General features: G+C 37.9%; 4 protein-coding genes and 1 pseudogene across 5 annotated transcripts in view; 3 read left to right on the top strand and 2 right to left on the bottom strand.

Moving 5' to 3' along the window:
• Positions 1-1,364, top strand: part of LOC148721763 (uncharacterized) — a 2,274-nt gene extending 910 nt beyond the window's left edge. The window contains exon 2 of the mRNA XM_088735133.1: positions 1-1,364. This exon is cut by the window's left edge and continues 524 nt beyond it. Within this exon, the coding sequence (XP_088591259.1) occupies positions 1-553 (553 nt within the window). The 3' untranslated portion in view covers positions 554-1,364.
• On the bottom strand, positions 720-3,408 carry LOC148721762 (uncharacterized). Its single transcript, XM_088735132.1, has 2 exons — positions 3,031-3,408; positions 720-2,671 (listed from the first exon to the last, which is right to left on the bottom strand). The coding sequence occupies exons 1-2, from the start codon at positions 3,150-3,152 to the stop codon at positions 1,387-1,389; spliced, it is 1,407 nt and encodes a 468-aa protein (XP_088591258.1). The 5' UTR covers positions 3,153-3,408; the 3' UTR covers positions 720-1,386.
• Positions 3,409-6,507: 3,099 nt separating this feature from the next.
• Positions 6,508-9,609, top strand: LOC111343198 (uncharacterized). The gene is made up of 5 exons (XM_022950353.2): positions 6,508-6,708; positions 6,803-7,023; positions 7,104-7,191; positions 7,660-7,809; positions 8,391-9,609. Exons 1-5 carry the CDS (start codon positions 6,600-6,602, stop codon positions 8,936-8,938), a joined length of 1,116 nt encoding a protein of 371 aa, XP_022806088.2. The 5' UTR covers positions 6,508-6,599; the 3' UTR covers positions 8,939-9,609.
• Positions 9,610-15,190: 5,581 nt separating this feature from the next.
• Positions 15,191-15,694, bottom strand: LOC111343182 (ATP-dependent DNA helicase PIF6). The gene has a single exon (XM_022950338.1). It carries the CDS (start codon positions 15,692-15,694, stop codon positions 15,191-15,193), a length of 504 nt encoding a protein of 167 aa, XP_022806073.1.
• A 581-nt stretch (positions 15,695-16,275) lies between these two features.
• LOC111343189 (uncharacterized) lies at positions 16,276-21,265 on the top strand (annotated as a pseudogene). The gene is made up of 6 exons (XR_015992793.1): positions 16,276-16,329; positions 17,941-18,100; positions 18,192-18,412; positions 18,493-18,583; positions 19,073-19,221; positions 19,460-21,265. The product of XR_015992793.1 is annotated as an uncharacterized LOC111343189 (transcript).
• Positions 21,266-22,971: the final 1,706 nt, after the last annotated feature.

Raw genomic sequence — 22,971 nt, 5'->3', positions numbered from 1 at the left:
GACTGCCAGTAATTTTGGCTCCGTCCTCCAGGCAAAAAGAGTTACACCGTCTCTTATCAAGCGACTACTTGGGGAATACAACTTGAGTGGAGTTAAAGCAATTGCATGGGGACAGGACAATGAGACTGAGGCCCTGAAATCCTTCACCAACATCACAAACTTTACACCTGTACAGACCGGCCTTTGGCTACACGAGTCGGGAGTTCTGGGTGCTTCCCCTGATGGACTTGTGGGAGACGACTCGGTGATTGAGTGTAAGTGCCCCTACACACATCGAAATGCGACAATCAAGGAAGCTTGTGGGCACAAAGACTTTTACTTGGAGGAGAAGGAAGGGAATTATACGCTGTCTACCACACATGTTTACTGGCATCAGTGTCAAGGCCAGATGTTCCTGACAAAGCGCAAATTCTGCTACTTTGTTGTATGGACCACAAAGGATAGTGTAGTTATCAAGATTGAACGAGATGAATCTTGGGAGCACAATATTACTATCTTGAGTGATTTTTACTTTCATCAACTATTCCCAAAGATTACCGAGGGAGAACTTTGAAAAGTGGTGCACAGATGCTGGACATAATCAGAGTGGGGGGGGGGGGGGGGGAGTGGGAGCTAATGTAAATAGGCAGTAGCTAATGTTAAAAGGTATTTTTTTAAATTTCATACATTAATTTCTTAATATAACATTACATATTCTACACTCAGATAGAGACACAAGATAAAGAACCCACATTTTTCCATTTAGCATAGTAACTTAATAATAAATTACATTCTTCCTGAAAGCAAGCTTAAACAATTTTTTTTTTTGCAACCAATGGCTACTGGTAGCTGGTAACACTTATCCTGGTTACTCAACAGGGCCCAGGTACATAAAACTTATGCCACACTTAAGTAGGCTTGCATAGCAATGCAAAGGGAAGGGGAGAGAGCCAAAACAAAATCCATGCAGCACAGGTTATTTTTTCTGACTACCTCTCACCATCCCTTAAGCTAATTGAAGTGTGGCTTTAGTTTTATACACCTGGACTCAGGCTCCCAGCTTCACAGACACAAAAGTAAAACCTTTAAGCCAGCACGACTTTCACACTTGGAACTACTGGACGAAAGAATTCCATACTGGTCACATGCCCCTGACCTGGATTTAGTTGAAATGACAATTTAAGAATGTCACTGGTTTTCATTATAATCTATTTTCACAGAACACATAGTAGTTTGTATTAATGAACATAAAGGAGATGAATATCAGAAAAATGTAAAACTGACCACATCATATTTTTGACCAAAGCTATGTCAATACCATTTGATCTGTTACAGTAGGGCTTCTAGTAATACAAAAATAATATTAAAAACTCATTGTACTATAATTTAGTTGAAAAAAAGTTCTATTCAGTCAAATTCAAAGTCTTCGCAGCCATCCTTGATCAATGGATACTGCAAATTAACAAGAGCTGAGCACAGTTGGCATAGCTTGTCAGCATGGCACCTCAAAAATGCTGGGATGAAGCCAAGGATGCGAAAACTCTTAAGTCTTGCATTTGCACGCTCTACGTGGATGCGACATCGAGCTATTGATTTTGTCGCCCTTGCCTCACTCTCTGTAAACTTTCCATTGTTGAGAAATGGTGGTATGTTCACTGAAACACCTCTTGGAACTACATTGCTGATGAGAAAACCTTTGTCTGCCAGAACAAGATCACCAGCACTCAAATGTTTACAAAACCCAGACTCTTTAACCATGACCTTGTCACTGACTGAGCCAGGAAAAAGATCACTAACATAGGTTATAACTCCATTTGGGGCAACCCCTATAATGACTTTGAAAGAGTTCATTCCCCTGTAGCTGGAATATGTAGCATTCTGCTGGGACATGAGCTTAGGTGCAGCAATTTCAATGTCTGTACAATCAATCACAATGCGGCAACTGCTGTACTCAGTGAAAGAAGATGGCAAACACATCTTGTTCTTTTCTCTAGATGGCACAGTTGTCATGATGTCTTTGAACAGGAGAGAATGCAGAACATGGACAAAAGTTAGTACTATGTTAGCAACAGTTGCAACACTGCATGAAAACAACTGGGCTAAATGTAGATTGGTATAATTTTGTTTCAGTTTCATCAGAGTGATAAATATCTGGTCCTCAAGTGTGATCGCCTCAACCTTCCATCCAGCATAATAGTTTATTTCACCCTTGAATCTTGAAACATATCCCACAACAATATCAAAAACATCCTTAGTGGGTAGACCTGTCTCCATCCGTATCACCTCAGGGCTCAAGCTCTTAGCAGAGTAGTGTGCACTATAGTAACTTGACACTTCCTTGTGTTTAGCAAGTTCTGTTGAAGTCATATCAAGCTCTATTGACAGCAGAGCTTCTTTGGAACTTGTCTTTTCCTCTTGTGAGCATTCAGTGGAACATGGTTCAGAGTTCTCTTTAATCTCTTCAAGCACAGATGCTACAGTTGGTAATTTCGTGGGCTCGGCAGACACTTTCCGTTTTTTCTTGGGGGTAGGTGTACTGGGAGGTGTTGGTCCTGTACCTGGCAGCAAGTCCAAACTATCAAACAGCTTGTGCCTGTTTCTGTCACTGATGGTTGGCATATTTTCTTTTCGCCCATCTTTAAAGTGACAACTGCAAAGTCGCGAATGTTTGCTGGGCTTTCTATCTCCTCTCCTATAACAGAAAAAGACAGAAGCAGTTACTATACTTGCGCTTAAAAAACCCAAAGTTTAGTTGGTCACATGCTTAACCTTGTAGTCTAAGACGTGAATGCGAAGCGAGTATTTCTCTGAGCTTGTTACTTAATACTAGTTAGTGTAAAAGCTTTGATACTCACAACTATCATATAGTTTTTTAGTAACTAAATAATCTTAGATCAAGACTGAAGACAAGGAAAGGCAAAGCCGCGAGAAAAGAAATAAGACAAGAAAGAGAAACAGCTAATCGTGAATCAGTTTGAGATAAAAAAAAAAAACAGCTATTTCTAATCGATGGTACAGCATCGAAATATATATTTTTCGAAAAATACTCACCTTACAAATGATATCCACTTATCATAGAGTGTTTTATGTTTTTTCTGGTCTGGAAACGAAAAGAATCGGCAGCAGTGGCTTTCAGATGTGTGATTGCAATCTGGATGAAAACACTGGCCCATCGCAAACTTCGTCTCCGTGGCGTTTTGACTCGAATTATTGCTCACCAGGTGCTTTTGTCCGCTTATTATACTCTTCAATAGTAAGGCCAAAGGTTATCTTGATTCTCTTTATCTTATTTCTATTATTGGAGGATAAAATGCGCTATTATAGCTCTTGAAGTGTTCGAGGTCAACGACAATGTGTCACGCTAGGGACGCCATATTGGTTTGTTTAGACCACAGAATTCCGGTGCTATGGAAACGTGACGTAAGCACTTTAGGACTCTATTGTTTGATCCACAAAAGACAATAGATGGTTCATTAAGCCACCTTCATTGTAACTGTGCTTTGGAGGATTGTAAACACCGCAGATTAAAAAGCGATGTCCCGTGGGAAGAAGCAAAGTTACGCATATGACTTCATAATCGGTTGATCGGTAAACATCAAGCACTTTCAGAGTTTTCCTGATATAAATCGCAACACCGCCTTTATTCCGCATATCCTTTCCTGACCAATTCCTGTCCCTGCGAAAGACTTCATAATCAGCGATATTAACCACCGCATCGGGTTGCGCCGGTTTTAAATGAGTTTCGGACACGACGCACACATCGATATCATTATTCCACATATCTGCCTCCAAGGCTACAGGAGCTCGCACTCTATTTTTGGTCTTCGACAGACTGCATATGTTTACAAACATGCAGTTAGGTACCGCAAAAAGCGAAGGGCTGTTCTTCCTTTTAACTGGCTCTCTGTGCAATGCAGTGAGGCATCTCTTAGCGTTTAATTCTCTAACGGGACCGGACTTCACCGGGCGACGAGATTTCACAACCTCTATGGCTTGACCATCCCTTGCTCTCTCGCTAGGATTCAAAAAAGCGTCTGCCGCTCTGTTTTTAACCCTGCTTCGCCCTCTATACCTTAGAATTCCCAGCTGTTTCAGCGTTTTCATCACGGGAGCTTGAGGTTTCAACGCGAACCTTCGTAGAGACAATAAATCGTTTCGACTCCGGAACATGATCGTATCTGCTCTGCCGTTACTGCCGTTACTGCTGTCCCTATGAGCGGTGGTTAAGTCTACTCCATCCTCAAGCCAGTTCTCTTGTTGTCCATATTGGGGTCCGGGATTAGGGTGAATGTCAGGCATAGTAAGCAGCGTACTAAGCAGCACAGAATGTTCAGGTGCCGCTAAATAAACCAAGCCTCTAGAATTCCATCGAACCACACACCTTTTAAGTCGATGGTTGATGTTGTTGTAATGCATGACATCTCGCACATGCGCAGACGTTATTCAGCCCTGTCTCTTACATTAATTCTAACTCTGCTGGGAGTAATAACTTCCGTGACGAATGTGTCCAAATTTAGAAGAAACATGAAGAAAGGACAGAAAGGATAAAGCTATACGATATCGACGTACTGCGTTTCCTTCTGAGGTCTATACTGATTATTTTCTGTCACGAATGGGAAGCAAAATTCATTTCATATTTGTGATTCACCGTATAGGCACGTCGTTCGAATAGGCGTGCTCCGGACATTTTGTGTTCGATCGTGACTATCATGGGCCGATTGATTCGAAGCTTTAACATCCCCCCTCCCGGACAACCCGTCGGAATTTGACTTTTGAACATTTGTTTGTTCAAATTCCCGCTCATTGGGACAAAATTGTGGTTAAATGCCCTCCCAAAGTTTTGTTGAAGGCAAAATCAGCAGCCGTTAGTTTCTACATTTTGATTTAGTTTTAAAACCTAGACCTTGTCCAGCTTTTCTTTAATTTTGAGCCGTTTTCTGTCTAAAGTGAACTATTTACCATTAAACACCGCCTTATTGAAAGATATAACGCTTCCGTTTCAAATTCTCCGTCCCCCCTTATGGACGACAAACAAATTGGTTTGCCCGGGGGATGTTGAAGCTTTGAAATGATCGGTGCATATTGCGTGTGAGTGTAAAATAACGAAGAAAGAAACAAAAATAAGATATAATTAACATAATTTTTCGCTCGTTTCATTTCGTGTGAATGAGCACCATCATTTGTTTGATGTTCTATATTCTTTTCTTGCTCGACTGTGTTCCAAGTAAGGTCAGATATTATTGCTTCCATTTAAATTCCTTCCAAGTTCGCAGGGGTTCTCTCTTTCTGAAACAGAGAGTAAAACACATGACTATAAACTATTCCAAAACAACATCTAGACATCTTTTATTTTCTAAGAGTCTCGAATTCTTAATTCCACATGCCATTATGATAAAAAAAGAAAATTTTTCTCGCAAGGTTTGCAGTGCACCCTTTCGCTGATTAATGTTGCTCGGATTTCATTTGCTTTCTCGCAATGAACTTTCTTATTTCTATAACATTCCGCATCCTCATCATTTCACATGATGGAATTATTTGGAATAACCACTGTCAGTTTATTTGCAAACCTTGACATTTGAAGGTAATTGAGGATGTCAAACAATTCGAATTCTAATTTCTATGACCAAATTCAAGATTTGAAATAACGGGGTATGCATTTGAAAATATTCATTTCATTGGTTTAAAAGGAAAAGTTTTGAATATCGAAGAAAAACGTTTTGTCTAAACCAAAAGAGAAAGGCTTGTTAAGTAAGGAGAGCAGGTGTTTATATCGTAGAGACTGAAATGTAAATCATAACTTCTAAATTACTCTAAATAGATATCTGCATGAATGTATCGTATATATTAAATGTGTAATATTGAACATTGCAACAAGCTCATTTAACCAGTTTCTGTAGAATGTAAAGTTGTCTATAGAAGTGTTCAGTCCATGTGAGGAAATTACGATATAATAAAAACTTTCGAACAACCAGGAACGTCTCTAAATACTATGTTCCAAAACCCAGAATCACCTTAAGTGCTTTATGGTCACAGTTCCACCATCGACAATTTACACATGGAACGTTGCCTTAATTGGTCTCGTCATGAACCAAACTGATAATGCTGATGATAAACTAAGCCTCCCCAATGCGACAACTTTGTCAAAACCATACTGAAGACCTTGACAAAGACGAGTTTATTCGCCAAAAATGCGCATCAAACGCCAAACAGATTAGCTAATTGAAAATTTTCAGAGCTACAATAAATTAACTTTGTGGCGACCGTTTCATAATTACGTTTACTTGTTTGGAACATTAAATTGCAACGAGATCGATCATATGCGATGAAAAAGCCACAAGGCTTAGTGATGTCGTATATAGCTTTTAACTGTCAGCCGTTTAAAGATCATTATGTGGTTTATTCAGTCTAATATATATCCGTATAACAAATATGATAGCTTATTTCAATGGTGTTGAATTAGAACCTTTTCTTCAGCTGGTTTCAATTAGGAGCTCAGTTTAACGTGGGGGGTAAACAAATCAGTTATCAATAATAAATAAGATAAGCTTCCTATATCGCAGGCAACAGGCGACGACGACCAAATTTGTTTGCCGTGTGTTTATCAAGTAGTTGCGAACGACATGCACGCTTTGTGGCTGACTCAGTTTGTCTTTCTGACGCTCACTGTATTCCTGGTGTTCGTGGTGGCGAACCAAAACTTTTGTGCAAGCGTTTTAGAAACTCAAGTGGGTAAGTAATACCCTACCAATGAGCTTTACTTTATTTTTTATTTATTTTTTTGTTTCTACATCAACAATTTCCACCTGCAAATGTTTCCTAACAGATTTTGCCTTACTCGGTCATGTCATCAACAAAACTGATGTTTTCGACGAGTTCGAATGTAACCTAAAGTGTATTGGAAACAGGCGTTGCAAGTCGTGTAATGTTAATCCCAATGGCAATGATGCGGGTAAGCATGTTTGTGAGCTGAACAGCAAAACCCGACAGATGAGGCCAAGTGATTTTAAACGAAAGAAAGGATCTACGTACTATAGCTCGGTTCAGGTAAGTCAGAAGTTTAGTTTTAATATGTGTATATTTATTTCGAATCCAAGTAAGGCTAAAATTAACATCAATTCATTCAGGGTAATTGTGTCGATGTTTCTCATGAGCGAGAACGAAAAATGGCAGGTCAGTGTCATCCCAGATACAAAGGAAGATGGTGTCAAACACGTAAGTACCGTAAAACTTTTACACAGCATGGCAAAATGAAAGTTTGTTTCCTTTTTAGTGATTGGATCGATTTTGCGTATAATCTGTATACTGGCCTCCATATTATTTCGGCATGTTTTCAAGGATAATAGTAAAGGCGAGGAAATAAGCGAAACCGCCATATAGCCCCACTGTAATGGTGTCATTTTGTAGGAAAAAGTTCCTTGCGAGTGCGCGTTTTCTTTTAAAATTGTAAACTTTTGTCTGTAAGTATATGATTGAACGTTTCGATGGGTGTCAGGCGTTTTTCCAAGCAGGTTTATGTTAGATTCACCTTCACCTACTCAACTTGGTATACCATTTTATTTTAACTTACCTGGTGCATTTAAACATCATTAGGGAATTGGCGCAAAAAATGTTAAGAAAGGGTTCCGTCATAAAGATTTTCAAATTAAGGTTACATTGTACTTTATAATTTTTTTTTGGTAGCTAAGAAGGGTTCAAGTTCCCAGCATCCAGCTCGCTCATGTAAGATGATCCAGGACACAGGTGACTCAATAGGAGATGGGGAGTACTGGATCGACCCTGAAAACAATGGAAACCCTTTAAAGGTCTATTGCGACATGTCAACTGACGGAGGTGAGCGATAGTTGTATTGTAGGTTACTTTTCAGCCAGTGTTGATCAGATGAGTGTTCTAAAATGAACTCTTCGTCTGGCGTGCTCCGACATCAACCATTATTGGAATGTTATCGTTTAAGCATCTTAAACCAAATCATGGGTCTTCAGACTGACGATAGGTTGCAAGCGCAAGGGTGAAGAAATTTTATTTACCGGCTTCTGCTTGCCTCTATAAAATTTCTGTGCTTTTTGCAAAAAATCGTATTTCATTTTTCTAGTTTACGACTAATCATAAAGGTTTCTTTTCATCACATGCTTTATTAAAACTCTTTTCTTACTATCTATTAGCATAAAATATATCTAAAGCGCCGGGGTTGTGACTATCCTGCACGTGCCCAACGAATGGCACATTTTGCAGACAGCAAATTCAGCGCCTTTCCCCACTAGGATGCCATCTTCAAACATTTACATACTACAAACTTACGCTATTTTTCCATAAACTGAGTATACACGCGAAAAAACATATTTCTATTGTTCAAGACTGGAGGTGTAAACATTTTGGCGATGAGCCAAGTTGAAAGCAAGTTTATGCCGTTTCAGGAGGTTGGCTTCTTGTTTCCAACCTTGTGATGGCCAGTTCAAGACGCAGTTCCGTTCCGCTGTTGTTTGAGAGGTCGTACCATGCCATCAGCAAATATCAGAAGAACAACATTTTGCTGAGAAAAACGGCCATGAATGAGCTCAGAACACACTTGAATTTCACTCAGCTGAGATTCCACTGCAGCAAACGATTGAACCGGACGTTCCATCTAACCACAGCTGCTAATAGCTTTGGAGAAGCTGTGGTCCAGTACTTCAGCGGTGAGACAGATGTGCTGCCATATTCGTGTGAATCTTTTGTCAGAATGGAAGATGACATCTCAGAATTAGCCAATGTCTGCCAAAAGTGGGGGACCGAGGGCAATAAAACGGATAATGTTGGTAAATGGAGCTCTTCTAATCGCAATGAGAACAGATTGTACGATCATGTTGTGATCGTCTGGTATAAGTATCACTGGAATATTCAGCCATCACAAAAACGATTTGAATGCGACGATTTTCGAGGTGCAGTGTCTGCCGGTGATTTCTGGAAAATTTATGTACGTTAGATATTTTGGGTACGTTCCCTGTATTCAGAAGTCTTTACTCACACTAGTTAGTCTGATCTAACATCGATACAGAGCGCGCAGTATTCTATTGAGTATTGAAAGTGATCCTAGATTGCATTGGTTTTGCTTTAGTTTGCTTTGTGGTTGGTCCAGAAAACTTGCGCCCGCCACCATCTCAACCAATCAAATGCAAAACTAAAACCAATTCCAACTTGGTCACTCGTGTTTTCAAACGCTTCAAGCAGGTTGCTTCAAATGCCCACCCAATGTTTTGTTGAAGGCAAAATCAGCAGCCGTTAGTTTCTACATTTTGATTGTTTTAAAACCTAGACCTTGCACAACTTTTCTTTTGAGCCATTTTCTGGCTAAAGTGAACTATTTACCATTAAACACCGCATATTGAAAGATATAACGCTTCCGGTTCAAATTCTCCCTTCCGGCTTCCCCCCGTATAGACGACAAACAAATTGGGTTGCCCGGGGGATGTTGAAGCTTTGAAATGATCGGTGCATAATGCGTGTGAGTGTAAAATAACGAAGAACGAAAAGAAAATAAGATATAATCAACATAATTTTTCGCTTGAGAGGATGTTTCAGGTGACAAGAGTACTTTCAAACTCTCGAGAATTTGCTAAATAATCATCATTTCATTTCATTTTGTGTGAATGGGCACCATCATTTGTTTGATATTCTATATTATTTTCACAGAGGTGACATATTTGTAACATAACTTTGTGTGAAAGCCGACTGTGTTAAAAGTAAGGTCATGTAATTGCTTCCATTTAAATTCCTTCCAAGTTCGCAAGGGTTCTCTCTTTCTGAAACAGAGAGTAAAACACATGACTATAAACTATAATTGGAATAACCACTGTCAGTTTATTTGCAAACCTTGACATTTGAAGGTAATTGAGGATGTCAAACAATTCGAATTCTAATTTCCATGACCAAATTCAAGATTTCAAATAACGGGGTATGCATTTGAAAATATTCATTTCATTGGTTTAAAAGGAAAAGTTTTGAATATCGAAGAAAAACGTTTTGTCTAAACCAAAAGAGAAAGGCTTGTTAAGTAAGGAGAGCAGGTGCTTATATCGTAGAGACTGAAATGTAAATCATAACTTCTAAATTACTCTAAATAGATATTTGCATGAATGTATTGTATATATTAAATGTGTAATATTGGACATTGCAAGAAGCTCATTTAATCAGTTTCTGTAGAATGTAAAGTTGTCTAAATAAGCGTTCAGTCCATGTGAGGAAATTACGATATAATAAAAACTTTTGAACAAACAGGAACGTCTCTAAATACTATGTTCCAAAACCCAGAATCAGCTTCAATGCGTTATGGTCACAGTTCCACCATCGACAATTTACACATGGAACTTCACCTTAATTGGTCACGTCATGAACCAAACTGATGTTGCTGATGAGAAACTAAGCCTCCCCTATGCGACAACTTTGTCAAAACCATACTGAAGACCTTGACAAAGACGAGTTTATTCGTCAGAAATGCGCATCAAACGCCAAACAGATTAGCTAATTGAAAATTTTCAGAGCTACAATAAATTAACTTTGTGGCGACCGTTTCATAATTACGTTGAGTTGTTTAGAACATTAAATTGCAACGAGATCGATTATATACGATGAAAAAGGGACAAGGCTGAGTGATGTCGTATATAACTGTCAACCGTTTAAAGATCATTATGTGGTTTATTCTGTCTAATATATGTCCGTATAACAAATATGATAGCTTATTTCAATGGTGTTGAATTAGAACCCTTTCTTCAGCTGGTTTCAATTAGGAGCTCAGTTCAACGTGGGGGGTAAACAAATCAGTTATCAATAATAAATAAGATAAGCTTCCTATATCGCAGGCAACAGGCGACGACGACCAAATTTGTTTGCCGTGTGTTTATCAAATAGTTGCTAATGACATACACGCTTTGTGGCTGACTCAGTTTGCCTTTGTGACGCTTACTGTATTCCTGGCGTTCGTGGTGGCGAACCAAAACTTTTGTGCAAGCGTTTTAGAAACTCAAGTGGGTAAGTAATACCCTGCCAATGAGCTTTACTATATTTTTGATTTTTTTTTGTTTCTACATCAACAGTTTCCACCTGCCAATGTTTCCTAACAGATTTTGCCTTACTCGAATCAGTCTCTCAAGACCCGGTTACTAACTCACTGAAAAGTTATCTTGTAGTCTGATCGTCAGCCAAATATCATTGGCTTCTTTCAACAGAACAGAACAGCCTCGAACGCGCTGATTAACGCGGCAATGTTTCTACAAGTGATCTCTGGAGGATATATGTACGTTGAGGACTCTATGACCTATGAAGTTATTATTAGATACAATGAAATATATGAAGTTCATATATTTTGAACTGCGGTATTAGATACGTATGATGCACGTATCTAATACCGTATCTGCAGTATATTTATCTATAAATCAGGGAATATAAATCTATTCCAATTGTAAAATTAATCGTGCATCATACGTATCTAATACCGCAGTTCAAAATATATGAACTTCATATATTTCATTGTATCTGATTTATCACTTTCACGGGTTTATTACGAATCAACTTAACGGCCTGCTCCCAGTTGGCTTGTTAGCTCAATTGGTAAGAGCGCTGCACTAGTATCGCAGAGGTCAGTGGTTCGAATCCCGTACAGGCCTGATTTTTTTTCAGGTCTGATTTTCGCTATTGCTTAAATAGCCCTATCTACTGCGAGGATCGTGCATCATACGAAGTTATTATTGTTGTCATAAACACAAAAATTAGAATCCTAAAGTTTCTTAACACGTAATACCTTTTGCAATAATTGTAGCTCAAAATACTATATCAAATTCTTTGTTACATTATTGTTGTATCTGATTTAAAAAAGAATCAGTGGTGATGACTAATAGGTTTCGATTGTAACAAGGGAAGGACACACTTCACAGCTTTCTGTCTTCCCTACTGTGCCATTCAACATAAAGCCTTTGACTGAGAGAGAGTTGCTTCCAACTTCTTTCATCCGTCTCAATACTTTGATGTCTCGATCTAAATGGCTCCACCAAGTCACTCAGGAGTCCTTCAGAGGCCTGCGATAGAGGCGTCTTACCAGGGATAGGATGTATAAGCATTAAACTAAACGAAAGACGAACTCGCCTACTCGATCAGCGCCCTCGTATTAAGGTCGGCACACACGAGGGGACTAGTCCCTGCAACTAGTCCCAGCGACCAGTTTCATGCGACTAGTCCCTTCGTGTGAACTACACATTTCTGTGGTCGCAGGGACTAAAATTTGGTCCCTGCGACCGAAAGGAACAAGATCCGGGGATGTTTTATTGTTATCACTTATGTAATACATGTATGAGGTCACATTCTGCAACAAAGACTATTTAACGCCAGTAAAAAGAGTTGGTGATGTAAAACCAGTTTACTGGATAAAGTAGTAATAGTTTTCACTAAAGCTGCTCCCGCTTTTGAAGATCTGTTTAACATCTGTATATGGTTTTTCCTGGATATAAATACTGTGCATATGAATGTTAAAAAAGAAACGTTTGAATATTTATTGAAGTTAACATCCATGTAACTGGTTAGCATATTTCTCTTTAAATTTGACAGTGAAATCTATTACATTCATACAGTTTTGTTTTGTGAAACAGCAACGTATTGTATGTATAATTACCTGCAATATATTATCCATAAATCAGTTGATATAAATGTATTTCAATTGTAAAGTTAATATTCTGTGTAACAGGAATGTATTGTACGTTAAAAATTTGAGTAATTGTTGGGAAAAATCATTATAATAACCATAACAACAACAATAACCAAACTTGCAACAATGTATAAATCTATAAAAATATAATCATCTGCAGTATATTTCTCTATAAATCAGGGAATATAAATCTATTCCAATTGTAAAATTAATACTTGGGTAACAGGAACTTAATAAATTTGTGTGTTATTGACTTGTTGGGAAAAATCATTACTGACAATAACCATTGCAACAACAATAATCAGCTGTAACCATGTACAATGTATTGGTATAAAATATAATTATCTGCAATCTATCCATTTAGGCCTAAAGAAGGAAATATAAAGTCACTACAACCATGCAATCTACTACTTCTTTTTAACCATATTTTGTATTATAATAGCATAGTTAGTTCTTTTGGAGAAATTTTTTTTAATCAGGCCAGAAATTTACCAAAAAAAAAACTAACAAAAAGGACAAAACAAATTCGAGTGATTTTTCTTTGTCCGCGAAAAAGTTGCTACTCCATTGTTTTGTCTGTTTAATTTTGACTATTGTGCACTTAACAGAAATTGTTTCATGGGGTAAGTTAAATCAGCTTATTAAGTTTTTTAACGGTATCACTTGAAACGACTGTGGTCAGAGTGATTTTATTTGGTCCGTAAATAGTTACTACACTATGAGTTAGTATTACACACTTATTCCATGGCTTTCTTTTGTTAAGTTTTGACTATTACGCACTGATTGTTTGATATTGTTTCATGGGCCAAGCAAAATCAATCTAATATCATAAATTGTAACTCTTTTGTTAAATTTTCACTAGTGTCTGTTCAACTTAACAGTTTTTTTTTACCAGACAGTTAGCTGTTCACTTTTCCTGTGAAGTTGAGACATGGGCTTTCATACTTAGAACAAGTTTGTTGTTCTGAGAAAGCTCAAAATCTACATTTTCGAGCAACAGCAATTTTTCAGTTAGATCGTCAATGTTGTCTTTGTACTGCAAGATGTCTTCTTGGAGGAAGTTTTCCCACAATCTATGAAAATGCTGTCACTGAAAAGTGCTGGTCCTGTTTTTATAGATGAAAGTTAATGTTCATTTCAATATAGCAGTTCTTCCGGAAGCATTGCTCTGTTACAGTGTAGACAACGAACAATCTTGGACCCAGGGTTTTCACTAATTTTCTTGCTACAGTCTTTGTTGTTGCACACTGGATAGACAGTTGGGTAAATGTTCAAAATTTCAGGACAGCATACCCAGTTTGCTTGTTTGTGCGGAGGCTCCACATGGGAGATGTCGTGCTCTTGTGCTTTCGTTATCGTTGTGTTAACTGTGGTGGCAAGACGTTTTCCAAATTACTGCTTCAGTTTGCGGTTGGTCACAATGTAGAATTATAGTCTTCTATTTGCTGGATGTGACTATCCCAGACTGATAGATTAATAGTTCCAGTGGGGTCTGTTATTTCAGCTTCTCTTACCATTTGTTTTTTTGCATGTTCTGGTTTGGAAGGTTCTCCAAGCCATTTAATGCAGCCAGAAGCAGTAAAATTCCCCGAGTTGTGGTTCTTAAGAATGGTATCCCGGGGTGTTGATGTCATTGGGGCCAGTGGTTGGAATTGAAACTGGATGGAATGTGGTGGTGCATATTGAATAACTGTTCCCTTGTTTATGAACACCATGTTGCTTGATGCAACTTGTAGGTTGGAGAGTGTTACGGGTTGCTGTGTCTGCATCTTTTGAAGAAAAAGTTGGCGCTTGGAAGACTCTCCTCTTTGCACCATGACTCTTACCAACTGAGTTTTGTCTTTTGCAGTTAGCAGGCTGATGTTAAAGTACAGATTTCTGGAGGATTTACTTTCTTGTACCTCTTGAACGTCCTGAATGTATGCAGTGTAATCTGTTAAAAAGAGAAATAATTTGTGAAAAAAATAATTAAATTCAGGACAAAAATTTAATGTTCTGTTAAGCAGAAATCTGCGTAAGTAATAGAAGACACAAGAGTAATAAATTATTAGTAGTATTAATACATTACATAATAGAGGAAACTTACTTGTAGTTGAGCTTGACAGAGGTGTTGAAGCTGGGGATTTAGGGATCCCATACTTAGCTCTCTTTGCAGGACTTGGGCTGGCAGAATAATCCATCTGTTAGCTGAGAATTGAATGATTTGTTAGTGACCTTTATTACACTGATAAAACATTTAAATGACAAGTGTATATTTAAAAATTTTTAGGTTAGAAGTTTTGATGGTAATATTTATAAATATTAAATAATAATAATAAATATAGATAGGTTTTAGCTCATAGATTTTTTAATTGTTATAATTTTGAATATTCTTGTATACGTTATATAATATATTTATTTAATTACATTATTGTAATATACGCAATTCTGCCGCAAGGCTGCTAGGTATATTTGAATAAACTATCTATCTATCTATCTATCTATCTATCTATCTATCTATTTACTTAATTAGTGGTAGATACTGTAAAATGTAATAATGCAGTTTCACTGCAAGTTGTTTTCGTAATTATGCAAAGTCTTTTCTGCCAAAATGTTTAACCTAGCTTCTTCTAACAAACGGAATTTATAATTTGATGTCTTCTTAATTGACTGAAGTCTTTCAAAGCCCATTGGCTCAATCACAAGATCAGAAAGTTTACGTACTCTTGACAAGGCAATATAGGCTAGTCCTGCAACGTTTTCAGAAGGTCCTAAGTCTACCCATGATTTCTTAAGGGTTAGCCCTTGTGACTTATGAATGGTTATGGACCATGCAAGTTTTAATGGCAGCTGCTGTCTTTCAAGATTTAGTCCATTTGTATCATTAATATGAGATGTTACTGGAAAAATAGGCACACAATTAGGCATATTTTCACAAAAGCTTGGACCTATGTAATCGTCCTTATCAAACTGCACAATTACAGCAATTGGTAGCATGGGTGGCCTTTGATTCTGTGCAAAAATTATGTGCTTTGCAGTTCCCATTGTTCCATTAAAAATTCCTGCCATCTTTAGCAGCTTTTCAAACCACGAGTTCACATCTTCGAGCAGCGCTTCAGGGTAAGTATTTTGCAGTTCAATGATTTATTTGAATTCAAAAGCATTCAACAGCACTGAATAGAATTATTCGGTACAAAATTTTATTTAAAAAATTTTTAATACAAGAGAAAAATCTTATTTGTTAAAAAAAAAATTTTAAAAAAATTTTAGAAAAATTTTATTTGTTAGACACAAGTCAGCAACGGGGTCGACAGACTCGATCCAACAGATCAGAAAGATAAACGACAGAATCGATCCAACAGATCAGAAAGATAATGTCAGACTCAGAGTTGCATGAGATACGAAGTTTGTTATATCAATTTCCATTTGAATATGTCACTCTCGAAGATAAACAAGTCGGTGGTTACAGTTCGAAGAGGGCACTTTATGAATTCTGTTTTTATCAATTGCTTTTTTGGGACTGAATGCATGCACGCAGCTTTTATCCGCCATCAGTATAAGATTATCTAAGCTCCTTCTCACAGTCAACTATGTCGAAGGCTCTGGCAGGTTCGAGGTGATGTTCCGCGTGAAAGTTGAAAGAAGTAAAAATGGAGAATGATTTGTATAACAGCAAAGAACACGCAAGCTTAGTCGTGGACCTAGTTTGTATTAATAATACACATTCCTGGTGGGTTTGCTCGTTGTGGCGAACAACGAATTTTCTGCAACCGTCACTGTTCCGTCATTAACAATTTACGCATGGAAATATTTTGTACAAATTTGGTCACGTCATGAACCAAACTGATGTTGCTGATAATAAACTAAGCCTCCCGTATGTGACAACTTTGTCGAATCCATTGTGAAGATCTTGGCAAAGACGAGTTTATTCGCCAAAATGCGCATCAAACGCCACACCAAAGAGATTAGCTACTTGAAAATTCTCAGAGCTACAATACTGGTGACTATTTCATTATTACCGTGAGTTGTTTGGAACATTAAATTTCAACGAGATCGATTTTGTGAGATGGAAAAGCCACAAGGCTGAGCGAGATCGTGTAGCTTTTCACTGCCAGCCGTTTAAGATCATTATGTGGTTTATTCAGTCTACTTCCCTATGACAATTATGATAGCTTATTTTAATGGAGGGTGATTAAAACCCCTTTCTCCAACTGGTTTCAGGAAGCTCAGTTCAACGTGGAGGGTAAACAAAACAGTTATCAATAATAAATAAGATAATAATTTGAATATATCAACAAAGTTGAAATGGTAAATTGGCCACCGTTACGATTATAAAAGCTGACGTTTTGAGCGTTAGCCCTTCGTCGGAGCGAATAGAGGAATTGTGGGTTGTGTGTGCTTTTAAAGGCAGAAAATGGAGCTACGTTATTGGTGGGAACATGGCAACGAGAAAAACACGAATAAATTAGTGGAATGAAAAGCGTTCGTTGATACCTGTGGGATTTAGAGTGCCGGTTTGAAAGATGAGCTTTTGTTCAAGAGTTTTACGGCTTTCCGTGCTACCTAAGTGTGAGGAAAGACCGGAGATTGCCATATGTTGCTTAGAATGAGTAGGTAAATTAAAATGTCTAGCGACTGGTTTCGATGTGTCCTTGTCATTCCTCTCCACGTCGCGAAGGTGTTCTCGGAATCGGTCACCTAGTCTTCTGCCTGTTTCACCGATGTAAATCTTTTTGCAATAAGTGCAAGTTATGCAATAGATTACATTGGCGGAGGTGCACGTGAAGTGATCGGTGATCTTAATGGATCGTTTGGGTCCTGATATTTTCTCAGTGTTGTGAATGAAAGGACACGTTTTGTATCGTGCACGAGCGCATTTAAAAGTGCCTGGTTGGTCATTAATCTGTAAAGAACTTCTGACCAAAAAATTGCCTATGTTTTTGTCGCGTTTGAATGAAATGAGCGGAGGCTGCGAAAACATAGTGCTTGTCTCTGGATCGTTTTGAAGTAACTTAAAGTTTTTAAGAATGATGGATTTAACTTAGTGGTTGCGAGGCTGAAACGTGAGAGTGAATGGAATGCGGTCGGAATCTTCCTTTTGTGACGCTTGTAGTGCTGAATGTCGTTCAATAAGTTGGGCGCGGTGGTAACCCGCTTGAACGACAGAAACAGGGTAAACGTGGTCAATTTACCATTTCCACTTTGTTGATATATTCAAATTATTTCGTTACCCCCACCGACGCAGCCCCAAACAGTTTCTTTAGAAACTATCAGCCTTTATTCAATAAATAAGATAAGCTTCCTACTGATCGCAGGTAACAGGCGACGACAACCAAATCTGTTTGCTGTGTGTTTGTCAAGTATCTGCGAACGCTTCGTGGCTGACTCAGTTTGTCTCTGTGACCCTCAATGTATTCCTGGTGTTCGTGGTGGTGAACAGAGACTTTTGTGCAAGAGTTTTAGGAACTCAAGTGGGTAAGTAATACCCTTCCAATGAGCTTCTCTATATTTTTCGTTTCTTTTGTTTCTGCATCAACAATTTCCACCCTCAAATGTTTCCTAACAGATTTTGCCTTACTCCGTCATGTCATCAACAAAACTGATGTTTTTGACGATTTCGAGTGTCACCTAGAATGTATTAGAAACAGACGTTGCAAGTCGTGTAATGTTAATCCCAATGGCAATGATGCGGGTAAGCGTGTTTGTGAGCTGAATAGCAAAACCCGACATATGACGCTAGGTGATTTTAAACTAAAGAAAGAATCTACGTACTATGGCTCATTTCAGGTAAGTCAGAAGTTTAGTTTTCATATGCTTATATTCATTTCGAATGCAAGTGAGGCTAGAATTTGTATCAATTCATCCAGGGTAATTGTGTCGATGTTTCTCATGAACGAGAAGAACGAACAACGGCAGGTCAGTGTCATCCCAGATACAGAGGAAGATGGTCTCAAAGACGTAAGTACCGTTAAAACTTTTACACGGCAAATAATCATGGCAAAATGCATGTTTATTTCCTTTTTAGTGATTGGATCGATTTTGTATATAATCCTTATATACTGGCCTCTATATTATTCCAGCATGATTTCAAGGTTAATAGTAAAAGCGAGGAAATAAGCGCGACTGCCATCCCGCCCGACTGTAAGGGTTTCATTTTGTAGGGGAAAAGTTCCATTAAGATTACGTTTTCTTTTAAAGCTTTAAACTTTTGCCTGTAAATATATGAATGAACATTTCGACGGATGAAAAATACTTAAAAAGGTTTTGCGTTTCCTCAGGCAGTTTTATATTTGATTCAGCCTCACCTACTCAACTTGGTATACTATTTTATTTCAACTTACCTGGCGCATTTGAACATTATAGTGGAATTGGCGCAAAACAATGTAAAGAAAGGGTTCCACCATGGAGATTTTCAAATCAAGGTTCCTTTTTAATTGTTTATGGTAGCTAAGAAAGGCTGGAGTTCCCAGCATCCTGCTCGCTCATGTAAGGTGATCCGGGACACAGAAGACTTCAAGGGAGATGGGGAGTACTGGATGGACCCCGAAAACAACGAAACCCTTGAAAGGTGTACTGTGACATGACAACTGACGGAGGTAGGCTATTCATGAGAAAAACGTAGTTCTACTACACTAATTATTCATTGCTTTATTGAAAATGTGGTAACCATAGTCAAATCTCATTTAGCATCGATTAAAAGGCATGTAGACCTACAGAGAATTAACTTAATCATGACAGGTTTCTGAAAGAAGGGTTTAAAGGTGCGATAAATCAATAAAAGCAAGAGCATATAGAAATAGAACATATTTACGCTGAGGACAGTATTTTTTTCAGGAGGTTGGCTTCTTGTCGCAAACTTAGTAACGGACGGCTCCACTTCTCCCCCAATCAGGACCGCTGAGTCATCATACCGCGGAATCAGCAACTTTGCCAACAACAAAAAGGGTATTATAACGACTGTCATGAAAGAACTCAGAACACACCTGTCTTTCACTCAGCTGAGATTCCACTGCAGCAAACAACACGGACGTACCTTCCACGTTACTTCGGCTGTCAACGCCCTCGGTGAAGCTGTGGCCAAGTACTTCAGTGGCCAGACAGACGGTGCTTCCCGTCTCATGCGGGTCTTTTCAAAGAATGGGGAATGACAACTCTAAGTTGGCCATCGAGTGTAAGGACTGGGGATATGAAAACAAACAGAAACATGTGGGAAAATGGGGACACTCTCCTATAGAAAGAGAGTACAGATTATATATATACACTGCATTTGTTTCGTATAACTATCACTGGTTATTTCTTGACAACTACTGGTATTGTGATGACGCGACAAAGGACACCAATTCGACGGCAGGAGATTTTTTTGGAAAATCTACCTACGCTAAATGAATAGAAAAAAAGTGGAAAATTTTTCGATCGAGTGTCGAAGCAATGTTAAAGTGCAAGGTTTCTTTTATGACTGATAGAGGCGTCGTTATCTCTACAGTAAGTGATCAATCACTTTATCACTATTTATCCCAAGGGGGAGGGGAAAGAAGTTTGGTGGCATCATGTCACATGGTTTTCAGCTTGAATGGAGGAGGCATCATTTGTCATAAATAAAGTATAAATTTTTTCGAGACGTAACAAACACAATCAGATTCCTTCGACTTCTCCCCCACCCCCTCCCCCTGCGGTAAAAAAAATTAATCGGTCCCTAAATCATGTTACATAAAATTAAGCTCTAGCTTGATTTTGAAAAAAGTAGTTTTCCTGAATTTAGTCTTTATGAACTTGTTTGTTAGCAACGAGAGCCAACCATTCTTTTACATTTCCTTAAATCTTTAGCAAAGAAAAAGAAAATACAAAATTTGCTCCAAACCTTGTCAAAATAGTCAAAACAAATGGAGTAGCGGGGATGGGAAGGAGAGAACATCTGTCACAAGCCATTTGAAGGTGATTTTGTGCGACCACTTGAAAACCTAAATATGGTTTTTCAATTTCAAAAAGCAATTTTGAGTAGTAAAGATAGAAAAAAAAAATCTCTCTGTTAAGAACAGACAGAATAAGTCATAAAATATACAAAAAAAAAAGAAAACAAAACAAAAGAAAAGGAACGGACGGACGGACATACAAAGTGCAAGACATAAGTAAACGATTCTTTAAGGATTTCGACTTAACCAAAGTTATTGGCCATCACCAAAAGGTGATCATAAGGGGATCGACTGCCACTGTTTACCGACTAATGTGGAAAACTGAGAAAACCAATTTTATCATTGACTTATTAACGGCGCTTCTTTTTGTTGATATGCTGTGTATTTCTCTAGTACCCTTTGATGATCAGGTTTCTATTTCTCTTAAGATTTCCATTCAGATTAATATTTGTCTGTTTATTCGTTTCGCAATGGATATCGTGTTTTGACGAGTGAACTGAATGATTTATTTGGATGCGCCTTCCTAACAACAATCTTGTCGTGGTAGTAGTTGAAATACGCCAGGCAAAATTGAACTGAAATCATTAGCTTGATTTGAAAAACGAACAAGCGCAGCGCACACTGATAATTTTTTGATCAAAGTTTCACGACACAAAGTCCAGTTTCTCCCTTGTGTTACATGCACTTTGTAAAATGTATTATATCGATTAAACTCCCACTTTTATCATTATATTAGTTTCAGTATATTAGTATGAATGTAATCTATCAATTATTGATTGTTGCTGTAAAATCATGTCGTTGAGCTCTTTTGATCAGTTTGTGTAGAAAGTAATAATTATTTACTCGCAGTTATCTCTGTCACTTTTTAAAAGTGACAGGAATAATGATATAGTGGCACAAAGAATAATGATTAAAAAAGGTTAAAAACCGATGCTGTCTCGGCTAATCATATTCCAGGGCATCTATATGTTGTGCATATCTAGCCGGGTACGAAGGCCGCCCTGGAAGTTTTGAGTTCGAAGGCTGATATTTTCATAGTATTATTCCAAGCATGCTATGTTAATAAAAAGTCTTATTAAGTGGCAAGGTAATCTTGAGATTGATAATTTAAAAAGAGTGTTCAGGTTGATTTTTTTTCGTAACCGGGATTTTAGCTGAGAAACCGTTTCCACGGAAACCGTGTTCTTGAAATTGCCACGCGCTGAACTTATCAGAATTCAGTGTAGTATTAAATTAGCTGGTGAACGATCCAGTCGTGGGGTCTTTCTAATCCTTTTTTTTTATTCAAAATGATCGCAGTTAACGAAATAGTAGATTGGAGGTTTTTCCCTTTTTTAACCAACTAAATATACCAACCCGTGGACTCTTACAGATTGATTTTACGACTCACTTGACATTGTTAAGATTGCAAAGAGGTTTAAATTCGCCAACGAACAACGCAAGAGCATTTTGGGATTTTGAGTGGGGCATACCCTTAGTATAAGATGTCCCACTTATCACCGCCTTTGAGCAGCAAATGAATATGAAACCTATTAAACTACAGATGTTTTATTATTCACTGGCAATTTTTCGTGTAAAGAGTGCGTATACTAATCAAACGGCGTGGTGTGGCGGGGGAAAACTTTCTTCTAAACATTTTGTATTTTTTAATGCTAGTGGGTTGGGTTAAGTCATTTATTGAGATAAGGAGTAAGTTTCTAAAGAAACTGTACTAGGTAATCTGGTTTTATCTACTAAGTTGGCAATGTAAACTGGCCACCGTAAAGGTTAAAAGCTGACGTTTCGAGTGTTGGCCCGTCGTCAAAGCGAATGGACGAATTCGCATCGTCTATGTGAAACTCATTTTTCTTTAGAGACATACATACATACAGTTTATTAAGCATCCCCAAAAAGGGCTTTTCAGTGTCAATATTAAAAAGAAAATGAAATATAGTAACGAATACGTATACATTAGTTATATCGCTAATTCATAAAAACTATGTAAAAACTATCTACAAAAATCACTAAATGATAACTATATGCAATGATTATCATCTAACCTAGTTCATGTCACAAATCAGTTCTTTGATTACATGTCTCTTAAAAGCTTTAGTATTTGTTATTTCCCTCAGGTTTTTGCTTAAAGGGAAAGTACGGTCTAGAAAAAGTTTACTTACAACAAAAGTTCCTTGATTGCATTGTCATAACTGGTTATTCATTTGAGCTATAGGCGCTTTAGTTACGAGCAATTGCGTACCAAAAATCGGCATTTTCAAATTGAAATCTGCCATCTTTGTTATGACGTAGCAATAGTCAAAGATGCTAATTTATATCCCTGCTGAAGTGGATGTAAACAAGGAGGACAGCGGTGAAGGGGGCGCCACTTATTAAATTCTCTACTTGGATTTTAATCTAGCCGAGAGGATGTAATACACCCATTTATGTTTCAAACGAAAC

Source organism: Stylophora pistillata, chromosome 10 (genome assembly GCF_964205215.1).
Source record: "Stylophora pistillata chromosome 10, jaStyPist1.2, whole genome shotgun sequence".
NCBI classification, from domain to species: Eukaryota; Metazoa; Cnidaria; class Anthozoa; order Scleractinia; family Pocilloporidae; genus Stylophora; species Stylophora pistillata.
The sequence above is the reverse complement of the archived record's forward strand: the minus strand, read 5'-3'. Positions and strand labels throughout refer to the sequence as shown.